The 16,474-nt window shown below is 49.8% G+C and overlaps 5 protein-coding genes across 5 annotated transcripts; 1 reads left to right on the forward strand and 4 right to left on the reverse strand.

The window, feature by feature from the left end:
* Positions 1 to 655: 655 nt before the first annotated feature.
* LY89DRAFT_44312 (uncharacterized protein) lies at positions 656 to 1,950 on the reverse strand. Its single transcript, XM_018207559.1, has 3 exons — positions 1,678 to 1,950; positions 1,326 to 1,624; positions 656 to 1,214 (listed from the first exon to the last, which is right to left on the reverse strand). The coding sequence occupies exons 1-3, from the start codon at positions 1,869 to 1,871 to the stop codon at positions 970 to 972; spliced, it is 738 nt and encodes a 245-aa protein (XP_018072623.1). The 5' UTR covers positions 1,872 to 1,950; the 3' UTR covers positions 656 to 969.
* A 164-nt stretch (positions 1,951 to 2,114) lies between these two features.
* Positions 2,115 to 3,700, reverse strand: LY89DRAFT_746533 (60S ribosomal protein L3; the record flags this gene model as incomplete). The annotated part of the gene is made up of 4 exons (XM_018221092.1): positions 2,115 to 2,548; positions 2,599 to 3,272; positions 3,328 to 3,561; positions 3,686 to 3,700. The coding sequence occupies 4 exons, from the start codon at positions 3,698 to 3,700 to the stop codon at positions 2,293 to 2,295; spliced, it is 1,179 nt and encodes a 392-aa protein (XP_018072624.1). The 3' UTR covers positions 2,115 to 2,292.
* Positions 3,701 to 4,462: 762 nt separating this feature from the next.
* On the reverse strand, positions 4,463 to 7,465 carry LY89DRAFT_696643 (TPR-like protein; the record flags this gene model as incomplete). The annotated part of the gene is made up of 8 exons (XM_018216847.1): positions 4,463 to 6,025; positions 6,085 to 6,329; positions 6,384 to 6,540; positions 6,591 to 6,683; positions 6,736 to 6,915; positions 6,966 to 7,048; positions 7,099 to 7,302; positions 7,357 to 7,465. 8 exons carry the CDS (start codon positions 7,463 to 7,465, stop codon positions 4,463 to 4,465), a joined length of 2,634 nt encoding a protein of 877 aa, XP_018072625.1.
* A 4,011-nt stretch (positions 7,466 to 11,476) lies between these two features.
* On the reverse strand, positions 11,477 to 12,929 carry LY89DRAFT_781346 (DUF1751-domain-containing protein). Its single transcript, XM_018222477.1, has 2 exons — positions 12,414 to 12,929; positions 11,477 to 12,361 (listed from the first exon to the last, which is right to left on the reverse strand). Exons 1-2 carry the CDS (start codon positions 12,788 to 12,790, stop codon positions 11,674 to 11,676), a joined length of 1,065 nt encoding a protein of 354 aa, XP_018072626.1. The 5' UTR covers positions 12,791 to 12,929; the 3' UTR covers positions 11,477 to 11,673.
* A 1,164-nt stretch (positions 12,930 to 14,093) lies between these two features.
* On the forward strand, positions 14,094 to 16,178 carry LY89DRAFT_668441 (WD40 repeat-like protein; the record flags this gene model as incomplete). The annotated part of the gene is made up of 6 exons (XM_018213041.1): positions 14,094 to 14,143; positions 14,222 to 14,238; positions 14,296 to 14,447; positions 14,559 to 15,614; positions 15,663 to 16,100; positions 16,152 to 16,178. The coding sequence occupies 6 exons, from the start codon at positions 14,094 to 14,096 to the stop codon at positions 16,176 to 16,178; spliced, it is 1,740 nt and encodes a 579-aa protein (XP_018072627.1).
* Between the last annotated feature and the right edge of the window lie 296 nt (positions 16,179 to 16,474).

The following is a 16,474-nucleotide window of genomic DNA, read 5'->3' on the forward strand; positions in this document are numbered from 1 at the left end:
CAGTACATTCATCTGAACGCGTCCCAGCTTTGCTCCTCCTCCTCCAAAAAAAGAGACGTAAGCGAGCAAGTACAAAGGGTAAAAACAGCAAAACCGATTCCTAGATACCAGCCAGAGTATCTAGGGGGATTAACAGATTCAAGCGAGTCACATATGAGTAAGCATCTTCGCAGGAAACAAGAATCTGATTTCGATTGTTTGTGGACTCGACCATTCGGCCGCCCTACTGCTCAAGTACAACTCTTTCCGTTTTTTTACGGCATGGAAAATGCTTATTTGTTTCTATATCCCAAGCAAGCGTGGCGAGGGCAAGGTAGCCCGAAACGGATTATCGTCAATAAAAGGCTGAGTTGCTTAGGAGCTCACACAGTCGATCAAGAATTCACTTTCAGCTGGGAGTGTATACCCCATGATCGATAGTCAATGAATTAAAAGATTTCGATTGATACCTATACTGCAAGCCTTGGCTATGGATACGAGAGTAAGAGCTTCATATTGATTCAGCGTCTGGGAGTTCATTCATCTATGAGGAAGTGTTGGAATCGTGCTTCCTGCAAAAACGGAGGCTTGGACGAAATTCTAAGAGACTAATCTGGAATTTGGCCAGATGGAGTTACATTACTTTCGGCTCTGTCAATTGAAAGAACCAGTGGGTCTCAGAAATAGAGCGGTGCTACCTCTTGCATGTAATTAGCTATTATATAATCAATATTGACTCTTCAAGTTCGAACGCTCCTACTGTCTTCAAAGTCCTCTTAACACAAATTCAAAGGCTACTACTCACTACGCCATGAGAATGGAGGACGGTATTTGATGACTTCCTTCTTACACATTCTAACATTTCCCCACCATAGTCTGATGACCTTCTGGGTAACTCAAAGTCAATATTCTGCCATGAAGCTATGCTTCCTCCCTAGTATCCTACAATATCACTTCACTCCCACACTCCCGCCCTTCCCATCCACCACCCTAACTCTCAACAGCCAAAACCTTAACCCCAACCAACCGTCCCCCCTCCACAGTAACAACCCAATACTCTACCCTCGCACCCCCTCTCCCAACTCTATAAACCCTAACATCACCACCCTTCCCCGCCTCCCTCACCGCATCCACAACATCCTTATACTGTCCCTGGCTATCCCACTCCGCCACATCCATAATCTCGACCCCCGCATCGCCCGGACTCGGATGTTCTATCAACTTGACAAACGCATCTATCCCGCAGATCATTAGCCTCCATTCATTCATTCATTCCCTATTGCACTCCCCAGAAACCCCAAAAAGCACAAGAAGATGGAGGGCAACAAAAAAAAGGAGAAACAAACCTTCATCAGGCAACCCCTCCCCCTTCCCCTTGAGCTTCAAACAGACAGGCACAAACGGCTCATCCGCATCAGACACATAATATTTATCCTTCACCCCCTCCTCCAACACCTTCGGGACCTTCGCCCCCTTATCCAGCGCCTTCAGCTCCCCTCCCCCGCCGTTACTCTGTTGCTTAGCCTCAGCGGCGCCTTCATTCGGGTCCTGATTCGCTTTATCGAGGAAGGACATGTATTCTTCGTCTGTTGCCATTTTGTCTTTTGCTCCTTCCTTCGTATTATGGTTCGTGGTATCGGTGTTGCTAGAGAATACCCTCTCAGCTTGACTTAGGGAGACGGATACGGGTCTCCTCACGGTACAGCAGGTCCCGGGACAGGACCGCCGACTCCCAGTTTGCGCGTTAGGTCTTGGGATTCTTGCGCAACGATGTCCTGCGTCTGCTGCGCGTGTGGAGTATCGTGTGATGCTGAATTGTGGTGGTTTGGTGATTTGGCAGATGGCGCGGATTTCGATTGGGAGAATTGGAAGCATGAAAGGATGGTGCCCATCGTTTTTTTGCGGGATGGTGTTGTATTATGCGGGGTGGGGTGAAGCTTCCTTGTTGTGAGGGAGTGGGACGTGCGTTCGATGACGAAAATGACGAATTTTTGGGTTTAGGAGATTGGTAGTTTTGGGGAAGAGGAGGTGATTAGATAGATGGAAGGAAATGGGACTACGAGATCGATTGATGTTTAGATGACGAGAAGTGTTAAAGGTGCTGAGATAGTCTTGAGTGAGATTGCGCAGTCACATGTGCATGTTAAGATTCTTCTTGTTGATTGCTTTTGGACATGTTTTCATAGAATCCCTATCTAGTTCATGCCCTAGCGGGTGACATCGTAAGCACGAAATGCAATGAATCCCCCACTACACCAGTATCGTAATGCCCTGCCAGGAAGTAGAAAAAGGGAAAAAGCAACGAGAACAAGCTTATGCCTTTTGCTCGATATCCTTCTTGAGCGTACCCAGGAATTGATGCTTCTCGGCAGGAGTTTGGTATGCGCCGTGACCAAACTTCGACGAGGTGTCGATCCATTTCAAGTCAACCTTCTCCAAGGCCTTTCTTGAAGTGTGGACGAACATGGACTTTCGGAGAGTCATGACACGCTTCTTGACACCAGGAACGGAACCCTTAAGGATGATGAAGTCATTCTTGACCTCACCATAACGGACAAAGCCACCCATACTATATCATGTTAGCTTTTGAGAACTGCAAAAGGAGTATGGAAAACTAACGGAGTAATTTGCTTCTTGGAGACATCAAAGTCGGTTGATGCGTTACCCTCATCATCACCCTTGCCAATACGGTAAACCTTGTGGTTGGTCGAGGTACGGTGATGGTATCCATCTTGACCGGCACGAGCAACAGTCCATTGGACGTGGGAAGGATGCCAGGCACCAATACAAGCAACCTTTCGGAGACCCTTGTGTGTCTTTCTCGGAAGCTTCTTAGTTCCCCATCTGCTGGTGACACCCTGGAAACCGTGACCCTTGGTGACAGCAATGACATCAATCATCTCATCTTGCTCGAAGATGGTGCTGATCTCGACTGGCTTCTCGAAGAGGTTCTTGCCGAATTCAACCTTGTCAGCAATGCTACCGCCGTTGACTTGGATTTCCATCAAGTGTGCCTTCTTTTGCTTGAGAGGGGTCTTGCGGATTTGGGTGTGGGCGAGTACACGGACGACAGTGCAGTACTTGGAGATGCGCTCGAGTTCACGGGTGATGGAGGAGCCAGAGCTTTCGGAGTGCTTCTTGGCGTACTTGGTGAAGGCCTTCTTCTTGCTTCTGTACCAGTTCTTGTAGAATCGACGCTTAACCTCATCGCTCAAGTGCTCAGCCCAGACGGTTGTGAGAGATCTAAGACCACGAGGAGTTTCAATGTAACCCACGAGACCAACAACGATCACCTATAAAAAGTGTTAGCCATTGGCATAATTGCCAAGCGGGCTGCATTGTTCGTACCGGTGGTGTTTCAATGACAGTAACAGCCTCAACAATCTCCTTCTTGTGTGATTTCGCACCAGGTCGGTCGAGGTCGCGAACGATGGTGGTCATACCAGCCTTGTATCCGAGGGTTGCGGTGAGGTGGACAGGCTTCTTGGGGTCATCCTTAGGGAAGGACTTTACCTTGCCTCTGTGACGAGCAGCGCGCTTTCTCGGGAGGAAGGCAAGGGAGCCGTGACGGGGTGCCTCGAACTGTAATGAAGATATTGTTAGCTACAATTGAAATCAAGCCACCTCGAGCCAAGCGCTAGCCGCAAAGTCGAAAACGAGTTCAAATGAACATATGGATCAATGAAGGGTATCATCTGTTTCATACCTTTCGGTGCGACATGTTGACGGCGTTAATTATCGACGGGATGTTGATGGAGAGTTCGCTCTTCGAAAAAAATATACTCGAAAATTGACTGTGGGAAGGTACGACTCGCCTAAATTAGCGCCGTCATAGTAAAGCATCACGTGAGCTAGACCCCTGTCAAAAATGGTCTTCTCGGAGCTGCACAAGGCAAAACCATAAACCATAAATTTGTGCCCGCGATTTTCTTTTAATGTTCCGGGATGCAGTGGTCATTGTGAGGTTCTGTCTCATCAATATTTCTGTTGATCTCCTTTAAGACTCTTGGCGAAGGGAAATGTCGTATTGGCGTTGAGATGCAACAGAGGACTATAGCTAATACCACAAAATCATTTTCAAGGTCTCTGAATATCAGATTACTTTGGTAGGTGAAAACTTTTTCGACCAGGTCTTTAAATCTCCATGGACAGCTGGCACATTACCTTAATCGATCGCTTCTTCATTCTGTATTCTAGAGGCGACACCCAAGAAAATTTGCAGTGTTGCACTATTTGATGTCCAGACATGATTGAATGAACTCCTCAGTACCTATTCGTGTTCTTGGTAAGTCGAAGGGACATTGAAAGATACGCTGACACCGTGAGTCAAAACATAGATACTACGTCTCAGAAGCAGGCACATCAAAATCAAGAAGGTTTGGTTAACATTTTCTATACACTAAACTAATCGCAACGAGGGAGTAAATACACCATAAGCAGTCGTAATAATACGCCAGAAACAGAGTGCCACCTAGTTTTAAACCTATGGCTCGACCTTTGTCTGACCATTGGCAACGCCATTGATATGGCCATTAACACCTGTCGGAGAAGTGGCCTTCGCATCTCCCGAAGCTGACCCAGGTCCAGATCCCGTAGCAGAAATAATTCCTCCCTTTTTATCCTCATCTCCATCGTCATCATAATCTTCATCGACGTCCATCTTTCGTGCAGCACGCTCAGGTTCACCTATTGGTGCCGGAGGTGGGGGAGGTGGGTGATCGAGACGTTCTCTTTCACGCTCACGATCATCAATGGGATAATCCTTCTGTGCAGAAGGTGGTGGAGGGGGTGGCGGTAATTCATGGACTGGGGTATGCACCGGAGGAGGAGGACCTTGCTGCATGGGCGGCAGATGGTTTGGAGGGAGAGCATGGGGTGGTGGATGATGAGCAGCTTCGGAAGGGTGGTAATTCTCATTCGCTCGCTGTTGTGCCTCGAGGCGTCTCTGTTCATCAAGACGTCTTTGGTCATCACGTCGCTGGTCATCAAGACGTCTTTGATCCTCTGCTCGACGAGCTTCTGATGAGCTACGACGGAAGGGTTCTCTATCTCTGAGTGGCGTGGAAGGTCGTCGGTGATGCATATCTTCCATTCGAGCTCGATTTTCGTCAGAAGCTGGCTTCTTCATCGAAGAAGGCTCGTCTTCCCATTCACGCAATCTCTTGGGACCAACTGAGGCTGGCCTGTCGCCGTTTCTTTCTGCCGCAGCAGCTTCAGCAGCAACCAAAGCAGACGCTGGGGGAGGCGCACCGCCCTCAATGCCTCTAGAGTTGGAAATGTCATCATGGTGATTGTAAGGCTGTTGGTGTGGGTAGCCGGACTTTGGAGACGGCATTCGATTGTCCATGATCGCGCGCACTTCTGGTCTTGGACTAATTCGTCCGAAAGGTGGCAGTGAGCCTGGTCCAGAGCCATTCATTCCAGACGGGGCAGGAGGCAATGATGGCCCAGGACCTGCATAATTGGGATTCGCAACTCGGGCGGGCTGTGATGGTGGTCCTGCAGGAGGAGGTTGAGGCAATCCCGGGCCAGGATAAGGTCCCATAGCAGCATGATGTTCACGAGGAGGAGAGCGGCGACCTGGTGGGGGAGGAGGGCCATTTGGCGGTCCTCTATCAGATCCCGGGCCTGGATACGGCCGCATCTGTTCGCCCTGTCTGGGGCTTTGCGCACGTGGGGGAGGCGGGATGGCGCTGCGTTCGCGATCTCCGTAAGGATTACCAGGGTGGGGTGGCGGGTTGATCTCAGCAAGTCGACTTCCCCAACCATTTGCACCTGGTGGTCCAACTGGAGGCCCAGGAGGTGGAGGATTCGGAGCAGAATTACCCCATTGTGGTCCTGGTGGACCTACAGCTCCAGTAGCTTGATACGCCTGGGGATGAACATCTTGAGGGAGAGGAGCGCTTGTCTGTCCAGGCATTCCATTTGCTTGCCCGCTACGAAGTAGTTGAAGACGAGCTTTGATATGCACGTTGCTAGGGTCAAGTTCTGCTGCGCGTTGATACGCATCCAATGCGTCACTGATCTGATTGTTGCAAGATTCGTACTGCGCCAATGGTCAGCACGGTCGCAAACGGAAATCGGCTGAAGATGAAGCAAACTTACCAAAGTCCCCAAGTCGTACCAGACCTCGGAAATGTAAGGGTTCAGGCGTATCGCGCGGGAGTATGCATCAAGGGCATCTCGGTACTGGTTAATCTGGTAGTACAGAACGCCAATCGAGCACCAAAATGTCGGGTTCCGTCCATCGCGGTAAACTGCTTGCTGATATGCCTCGTATGCTTTGGGATACTTCTGTTGTGACATGTAGCACCGTCCAAGGAGATACCAGCTTTGCGCATCACTTTGATCTGCCACGTGTTAGCGTGTGCACTGTCGGGCGCATCCTTTCTGACGAGCTTTACCTGAGTTGACTGATTTCTCAAGGTACTCAATCGCTTGCTCCTGGCTGCTGAAACTGTTACTCTGCTGGTGATGCAGCCAGCCAAGCTGCTGAAGGACCTTTGCATGATTCGGATCACGGTCAAGCACACGCCTGTAGGCGTTTTTGGCATTGTCGTACTATAACGCTGGTTAGAACAGGAAAGTCCAAGACGAGTTTTCAAGCTTACGTCTTTTTGCTGCTCGTGGACATGCCCGATTTGGAACCAGATGTCCTCTTCGGTCAACGGCGTGGGTGGTACAGAAACAATGTATCGGAAACACTGGTGAAGTCAGCTTTCTGTGTGACTTGAGCTATCTGTTAAAAGGGCCTACCTCAAGACTTTGCTGATACTTTTGCTGCTGCTTGTAAATTATACCAAGCCGGAAATAGATCTCATTGGCCTTTTCGAAATCTGGTTGCATGCGCATGACTTGCGAGAATGCTTCTTCGGCGTGTTCAAGAGAGCCATAACGGTCGTAGAGGATTCCAATACCGTACCAAAGTTTTGGTTCCTAAAGTGCGGTTAATGCATGATCATAAAATGTGGGAACAAGATACTAACCTTGGGATCTCGAAGGTGATACAAAGCTTGTTGATAGGCTGAGTACGCCTGTTGTAAATCATCCATCATCAAAAAACAGTGACCTGAAAGTATTAGCGAATTACTTGGCAATCTGAAAATCAAAGACACGAACCGAGGCTGCCCCAAACGTCACCATTGTTGCCATCCAACTTAAGAATGTTCTGAAGGTACTCGACGGCCTTATGGAAGTGTTCCTGAGTGCGAAGGAGACAGCTGATAGAGTTCATGGCGGGAATGGATCGCGGATTGGCGCGCAAAGCATGCTCGTAAGCGCTCATAGCGTCGTCAAGGTTGTTAAGAACCTCTGAGAGACTCCCTATGACCAGACTGTTAGTGATAGGAGTGGGTTGTCAGTAGCTTGTACACTCACCGATCTGAAGCCATACTGCCTCGTTCATAGCCTGCATCTGTTGCGCAGCCGGCCATTGTTGCTGAGGTATGTTAGGCGGAGCCGGTGGGTGCTGAATTAATTCAGACATTATTGATAAGAATCAGACTCAGACTCTAGGTGAAAGAGAGAGTGCGGTGAAAATTTTCGGAGCAAGCGACAGAAGTTGAGTTGAGTTCGGCGGTCGCTAGATGCGCTCCTTCCCACAATCAACCCTTCTTCGTCACCACAAACAACAACCGACCTCTAGAAACCCAGACAATCGGCGACACGAACAACAGAAGCTCAGTGATGCGATCGGTCGCGGGCAACCATCCACGATTCCGAGGCGGAGAGGGCTCGAAACTACGTTCTCGTGCGAAGAAGATGCGCCCTCGAGTGTCTTGCTTCTGCTTTCCTGTGGCGCAACACCCAGAAAAACCCGTCGAAGATATACAGTGCGGGGATACAAGCTACGACGAGGATTGGGAAGAGTCAGATCCGATGCTCGTCAAGTCGCAATACCAGCGTGGCGATGGTCGTGCGAGTGGTCGTGAGGGTGTGTTGGAATTCGAGCCTCGCCAGAGCAGAAAATGTGAGAAGGGGATCTCCAAGTATCTTACTCTTGACCAAAAGGACATCACGCCCAAACTTACCTGACCCACGCTAGCGAGACCTCACCTTCTTCCCTTCCTCCCCAGGCGGCTCGCTTGAGGTCAGACAGGGAATGCCAGCCACTGCAACCACGTTATGGCGAAAGAATTCCAGAGCTAAGCTGATCAAGCGGCCCGCCAGGACCAGGAGAGACACCGTCTGGCGTCCAAAGTGCTACTCCATGCGGCTAGACCAGCACCTCATCCACAAACGGAAGCGTTCCCACATTGTAATCCACCATCTGTCCCGAGCCTCCTCCTCCTGATTCGAGGCATCACATCACATCACAGCATGGGCCCGGAGAGCCCAGAAAGGGTGTCGATGCCTCGTTGCCAATGAGCCCGATAGAGTTCCTGGAGCAATCATACAATAATAATACCATCATACATGGCCATGGCCGCGCGAGCGAGCGCTGACCGACCAACGTGCGGCGCTCGCAGCTAAGCCTCCTGCCGATTCTGCTCGGATTACCATGACATTACGGAGGCGCGGGTGGCCCTGGTGATGATGATGTCTCAAGGCCTGCACGATGCCAACCCCCACAAAGGCTAGTTCGCCAGCTGGTAAATGATTTACTGTAGTTCTTGGTGCAGGAGTCGGATGTAATGGTGGTCCCGCCGTTTTCGAATTTTGGGTTGCATCGGGAAAAGGGTTGATTTGAGATGACATGGGCTCGTGGCTGATCATACACAGTACCGCGAATCGCGATAAATTGATTATATCAACGATGCCGCCGCCGCCAGACGCGGCGAGAGACCGCGGACACTCCAGTTGCAGAGACTAATGTTATTTGCGAGTGCAAAGATCATGGATTTTCGATCATCGTATGGTGCGTGCGAAGGCTGTCATATTCTTCGAGCATGTCCAAAAAGGAGAGGAACTCCTCCGCTCGCAAAGATTCCGATTCGTGGGACACATGGAAATCAGCGAAGGCTATCTTCCGAGCCAAAAATGTGGCATGTATCACCCCAAATTGGTCGACAAAGACCCTGGACGACAGACGCTGCTACAGCAGGTTGTCGCTCCGGCCCTTTTGCACGCATTCATATTGCCCAAGGTCCCCTATGCCTGCAGAGCGAAGTTGGGTGAGAGTCGTACAGCATTGGTCTAGGGCCTGCGTATCACAAGAAACGGCTGGGGTACTGCATCCCATCATCAATCAAGCTCCTGTTCCGGGACCAGCCCTTTGAGGGAGTAATGCCGGTAAGCTTCCAGCACCCGCCCAACTCTGCCACGCATGACTCAATAATATGTGATTGATAGGGATATAGATTCTAGCCTGCTTCGAATTTACCTTCGGAGATCTATATCTCAACCGGGTTTACTTCCCCGCAGTCTGCAAAGGTCAAAACTCCAAGGTCATCACCGAATATCAAACCATATTATTTGACATGCGCGTTGATCCTCTACGGATTGTATCAAGATCAACCACCACCACCAGCAGGTCATCCATCGTTCAGCCATCGCAGCTTGACATGTCGGCGGGAGTGCTGTCTGATCAAGATGTGGTCACACGAAAGATCTGACCCTTCGCACGATCCTCGTCACCGTCCGTTTCCCTCTTCCTATGAATGAACCGCCCTCAAATATGGAAGCCTGACAGCAGCATGACTACTAATGCACAACTTAGGCACGGCAACTTTGTGGCTGGACCGACAGTAAAATGGCCATTGTATAGTGGCCCGAGCCAACCCCTCCCAGCACCAAACGGGTTCAGTGGATCCAGCCGGGGACCTGCTAATCGATAGCCGACGACTCTTTTTAAAGGTTGAAGCGTGGCAGATCCGCATGAAACCCGTCCTCTTTGTTTGGCCGAGGGTGTGGTGTGATTTAGTTAGGAATAATTTCTAGTGAAACAAGGAATATCTGCCTCCAAGCAGCACTCATCGGACGTACAGGTCCTCGCTACTAATGCAAGCCAGGTTCTCTTATGCTGGAGTCCAACACGGATCGCATCCGCTCCTACAGATCATGTGACTGCTGCTTCAACCTCGAAATAATAACAGGGTCATACTGGATCAATTGATAGGTGGCGGTGAGCGTATTAAGAAATCGAGGGCTTTCAGATTGTTTGATCAAGATTGCTTCTCAGAGACTCCGCACTTGCGCTGCGGAACGAAAGACTCCAAGCTAGGTGGGGTTTCGAGCGATCAAACGACAGAGTAAGGACCAAGAATTTGAGTGGACGAACCCCAATCAGGCACCTCCACATAAAAAACAAAACATGGGAAATAAGTTTCTTTTGACGAAACTAGGAACGCCCCCGGGCTTGCCCTTCCGCATGCAAGTGAAAGCTGGGCGCTAGGGCAGGCTGACAGCCATGCAGACAGTGCAGACCGAGGGATGACATGCGGCGTGCTTGTGCTTGTGCTTGCACCTCCAACATTTTGGGTGGTGTGGGTTCCTTTTGCTTTGTGTCACCGGCAGAAGGTCAGCATGCCAGTAGCCGAGTGAGAGAAGATCTGTGCCCAGACCTCCACCTTGATCCGAAGATAGATTGGCTTTGACATGCAAGAAGTCTTAGTCAAGATCCTCCCTTCCAGATGTTTCCCAACAAGCCTCACCGGCGGAAGCCTTCAGGGTGTTGCGGGTGGTGCTGCCAAAAGGAAGTTTTTTGTCTTGGGCTCAAGAGTCATCATATCTGGTCCGTCGTGGTGCAGGAAAACATTGTAAAAAAGCATCGCTTGAGACACCCACCACCATCATCATCAAAGACATTCCGCCACATCGCTCAAATCGAGCGCCACTCGTGCCACTCGCAGCGCCCCCATGTCCAACGAGGGTCTGGAACAGCCATTCCAAGCGACTGAATCATGATCCAGAAGTTTGATTCTGGGTTCGCCAAACATTCCAAAGTCAACTGTGAAAGATCCGACGAGTGGGAAGAAACACGGCAAGGGGCGGACATCTCAAGGAAGTGAAACAGAAGCACAAGACTGCTCACGATAGCGGTTTTGGTACTTGTTTTCACCGAAGAAACACTCGTGACTATCAGATGTTCTCTTCGAATAAATTTCACCACTACAACCTCAAATAAACTCATAGATTATATGCTTAATATTGCATACTTTATTTCGATTGTTTTTCTATTTTTTAGATTAATTTTGTTGTAATAATAATAAATACTTTGTTACCTAAGCACGAGGCTAGAAAATGCTTTTTATTTACTATTGCTAGAAGTGTCTGCTTAATCAAAATGATTGTTGGATGTACCATGAGTCAAAGTCTTGAGTCGTATTTGTTTTGGCGAGTGCCTTGTTTAAATGTTATGTCGAAGTGTGGGTGTTTGCTAGGTTCAAATGTTTCTTTAATGAAAAGAAGTATATCAAACGTTCGTTCTATTGTCGGTATTAAAACTCGATCAGGGCTTCCGGGATAGCGGCAGCGAGAATGGTTCAACTGAACAGCGAAGCATTGCATACCTCGTACAGGGTCCACTTTGGAGAATCTCATGACGAGGACTCGCTCAAAATATCCCTATCCTTGTTTCAGGGATCAGATGTCACGAATTAGGAGGCTTGTACGATGTAAGGGTATCTTAAGGTTGATAAATACATGGAACATTATCGCTTTATACCGATCCGTGGATAGACGCTCAATAACGCCATGAAATAAGTATGGAAATACAAGCCTGCCACTGAGACCATCCTGCCTTGATATCTCTCCTCAATGCGATCCTTCGCCTTCCCTCTCTGGAACATATGTTGTTTCTCCAAGCATAGCTTGTGGTGTCTGTACATTCGGCTGAGGCTGAACTTGTACACTTGGTCCTGTAGCCGGTGGTGGAGGCTGCGATTTTGAACTTCCTGCTGTCGCGGCGTGCAGACGTTGATCTAATGCCTTCAATGCAAGTGCTCTTCTCCGCTCAGCCTCAGCCCGTGCACTCCCAGGCGTGCCCCGCTGCATGAACGTATCGCCTCGAGATGCGGATACGTCAGCCGCTGAAAATGGGCTGCATATCCGTAAGGAAACAAGCACGTTGTAGACCTGGTCCGAGAAAGACGAAACGAAAGGCTTGACGGGGTCAGGAAAGAACTCGGCAAAGGCAAAGGTCTCGCTGGCATCTCCACGCAGTGACGACTGGGCAGTGTCCAAGTCAGGAAATGCTGGCTTATAGAATCGTAGGTAGATCCAACTTGTCAAGAACCCGGATGTTGCAAGGAGGAACGAAGCTACGCTCAATAGAGGAGTAAGTGAAAGTAGAGAGACTCCGAGGATGTGTAGAAGTGGGAATCGAGGGACTCGAAGGGAAACGATGCCACGAAAGAGGGTGACAGTATGTGCAGGTACAAGCTGCGAGAAGGCGACTAGGAACGAGATTTGGAGAGGTACTGTGCCGTTGATGGTTGTCAGACTAGCAGTTATAATCAGTGTTATGCTCGGCATACAATAGCTTCGAGACCTACGTCCAGCTCATATCACCAGTAGCGGCAAATAAGATGACCAACGTTCCAAAGCAAAGTGCATTTGGAGTCAAGGCAGTTATCAGCAAGAACTTTGCAAACTCGGTAGATGTCCATGCTCTCTCTAGGTATCGGCCTCCATAGAAGATAGTCACACCAGATATACCGAGGGTAAAGACATTGTTTTCCACCAAAGTTGTCGTCAGGAAGGTCCAAGGATAGATCAGAGAGAGCTGCGGAACCAGAGCGATGTAGGGAACCACAATATCCGACTCTTCTGACCACTGTCGGTATCGGATTGCAAAGCTCAGGAGACTCTGGGAGACGAGCGCGATGAGTAGAATGCGAGTGATAGGAGGGATGTTGAGTCTCGGAGGCATGATTCTGAATAATATTAAGACACTGGCTTGGTGGAAGGATGGTGAGGCTTGCAGACGCAGGCAACACAAAGATATGTGCTCAGCAGGACGTGGGACCCGGAGAGAGAGAGGTGAACGTCGCTGGTAGCTCTCTACCTCAGTACAGAGTATACTGAAAAGTATCCAGATGTTGGGAGTCACGATTCTTTACCTAATCTTGGACCGAGCTCAGATGAGCAACTAGAACGAATTAAGCTTAGTTCTAAGCTCTCAAGCTTCACAGGACTGCTTCAATGGTGCTGGAAACGATCTGGCTTTCTCTATTTCAACAGTCCTGGACATCTGTCAATCTATTCCGGCTTCTTCTCTACGACCTTCACCTCCTCCATATGGTCTCCAAGTCTCCATTACCACTTCCTGTGTCTTCACCACCGCTTCACCGTCAGAACTGTTGTTCCACTCCACCTCCCAGCGAGTCCCACGTCGTCTGCCCAGCGATTGATCCCAGCTCTCGAGCCCAGACACGCGACGGAGCCGGTTTAACCCTGTGGAGCAGTGCGCCGCTCGTCTTTAGCAGTAATTAGGGACACACAGCCGAATCCAGCAGCCCAGGACGGACAGCCTCAGCACACTATCCTTGCCCCGGCCCCTGGCGACCTTGGATTCAAGCCCCATAATCCCATTGGCGCCGATCGCCTTGTCATTGGAAGACTCGACTCGATCCACCAAGTCAACCCAACCCTCCCCGGGCAATCCCCTGCACACTTAACTATCACACCAAGCCTACCCACGATTCCGTTTCCGATACCCTTCCAACACAGCGCAGACTTCCCTTCGTTCTTTCTTTTACACCTCACCTACCTGAAGATTCACTTGCCTTCACACCTAGGGAACCCGACGATTCACTCGTCACATCCAGACTACCCGACGATTTGCTCATCTTCACATCCAGACTACCCGACCATTCGCTCGTCTTCACATCCAGACTACCCGACGATTCACTCGCCTTCACATCTAGAATACCCGACGATTCACCCCTCCGCACCTAGACTACCCCGAACCTACTTTATGATACCCTGCTGTCCCTCTGCGATACCTCACCGCGACAGGTGCAGACTCGTGCGTCTGTTGGCTGGCAGCGTTCTAGTCCCCACATCCCATCCCGCACCATCTGTGTCTACTTTCGTCTGCGCCAAAGAGACCTGGTTCCTTCATTCCTCATCTTGAACTCTTCCACATCAACATCAACGACACCCTCAACAACGCTCAGTATTCTGCAACTGTTCCCTAGATTTCTCCTCCGTCGCGTAGCTGCAGCGCAACGATGGCGAAGGAGCCGCTCGATTCCGATCGAGTCAACTATCTGATTTGGAGGTACGTGTTTCCTCGTGATCCACTCAATTGGTTTTTCAGGTACGGGATTGCTTTTCGCTAACGGCAATTGTTGCATAGGTATCTGATTGAATCTGGTATGTACAGCGCGGTTGACGCCTTCACGCTTCTGCGTATTGACTATTGCAATCTAGATTATCGAGAGACCGCCGTACGTCTCCAAAAGGAGTGGAACAAAGAAGATCCGCAGCAGCTGCCATTCGCAAACCATGTAGAGAATCACAGCCTAGTGGCGATGCTTAACAGCGGCCTCCTGTACAGCGCGCAACACCGCGAAGCAACAAAGGTATGTCGCCATGCGTTTTTTGTCTGTCGTAGCTACCTATGTCCTTTCATCCCGTCATATCTGTCTATTTAGGTCGTTTCATCCGAGTTCTAAAACTAACAGCTTGGTAAGAATCATGATGATGGCGCGCAGGTTGAATCTGGGTTCTTCGGCCCTCTGGTGCCATCATCGCATCCGGCACCTGACCAGGATATTGAAAATGCCAGAAAACGCCCCATCGACCTCGAACATCCTCAGAATCAATCAGGCCCACCAGGAAAGAAAGCTCGACTCAGCAATGGCTATGAAAATGGCTTCGATGCAACCCCGATGGACATTGACGAGGAGCAGAATGCCGACGAGAATGCCTATCCGTCTCCCGAACAGCTGCCCTCTCCAGCTGTAGCCACCAATGGACCTGAGCAAGGCACTCAGATGGAGAAGACTGATGATCTCTCTCAGAGAACGAACTTCTTAGAGCTCTCAGAAGATCCATCAACGAACAATACAGTTGTTCTCCATTGCGAGTTTAATCCTCGAAATCCCATGATCTTGGCGGCTGCGGGTACTGATGCACTAGCACGGTTGTGGACGCTCTCGAGTCCTAAACCCGACACATGTTCCGACAGCCCCGAAAAGCCTGTCTCTGCGGATTTTACCCCACTGCTGGATAGCAACACGCCTTCGTCCATCACCATAACCTCACTGTCATGGTCGTCCGATGGTTCAACTATTGCCCTCGCAAGTGAACCGACCGATGAAGGAACCGCCAAGATTGAATTCTATGCTATCGACGGCTTACTAATTCATTCGTTCAGCGCCTTTGATTCGCCAGTAGTATGCCTGCGTTGGAACCCCTCAAACACTGCTTGCCTCGCAATATCGCCCCAAGATGAACTCAGAGGATGTCTTTTCACCGTGATGTGTCTGGCCTCTGGAGAACGAGTGACATTCTCTCTACCCAACCATGTCCTTCACGACCAGTATCTAGATGCTGCTTGGATCACCGACGATGAATTTGCCGTTTGTGGCGGCACCATCCTCCGTACCTTTTCTTATTTCCAGGGCGAAAAAAAGATCTCCCCACTAAGAGCATTTGATACACGTCCCGAGGACACCTTTTCTAAGGTCATATATGACTCGCATTCTCACCGACTAGCCACCGCCAGCGAGTCTGGAACGGTCGACGTATGTGCACCTCAAATTGCTTTGAAGATTACACTAACATGAGATTAGGTTTTTACTGCGGAAGGTCAGCGTCAAACGTTCAATGCACATCAAAGCTTGATCACTTGTCTCAGCTGGCAACCACTGAAGGCTCCCCGTCAGCTCGACGGTTCTGAGCGTTTGCTGGTATCAGCTGGTGACGATGGAGCTATCAGCATTTGGAACGTGCTCTCGCCAGATGCGAAACCAAAGGCATCCATCACGATGAATTCAGCTGTTGTGGCGCTCTCTTTCAGCCCTGATGGAGCTTTTATTGCTGGTGGCACGAATCAACAAGTCATGATATGGGACGTAACCGAGACTAACCTTCCTCGTGCAATCTGGACTAGAGTTCGTGAAGCAGGATGGGAAACTCCACAGTCTCATGACTCTGGTACAGAAGAAGACCAATTCTCACTTAGCTGGGATGCGAATGGAGAGAGACTTGCTTACGGTGTCAATAGCAGAGTAAGTTCCATGGTCCATCTTCGAGTTGCAAGTCTGACTTTGTGACTTTAGCTTGCCGTGATCGATTTTCGGCCGTGAGTCAGCTATATTGATACCGATTGATACCTATTGTTGATACTCATGTATTGGATATACCGCCCGCGAAATCTCAATTAGATTCGCGTGGTCTTGCGAATAACCCACGGGACTCTACTGCCCCGTGGAATGGCGTCATGCAAGACGGGCCATTCGAGCCATAAAGATGAAGGAGCATGCCGAGGACGTTGGAAAGCTTCGAAGATATTGAGCTCAAGCACATATCATGAGGTTGGATGACCACGGCAATGATGACTTTGCGAACATACAGAACGAGGAATGATACCAGGAATCTTACA

The sequence above is a fragment of the Mollisia scopiformis genome (assembly GCF_001500285.1).
Source record: "Mollisia scopiformis unplaced genomic scaffold LY89scaffold_10, whole genome shotgun sequence".
Lineage (NCBI taxonomy): Eukaryota > Fungi > Ascomycota > Leotiomycetes > Helotiales > Mollisiaceae > Mollisia > Mollisia scopiformis.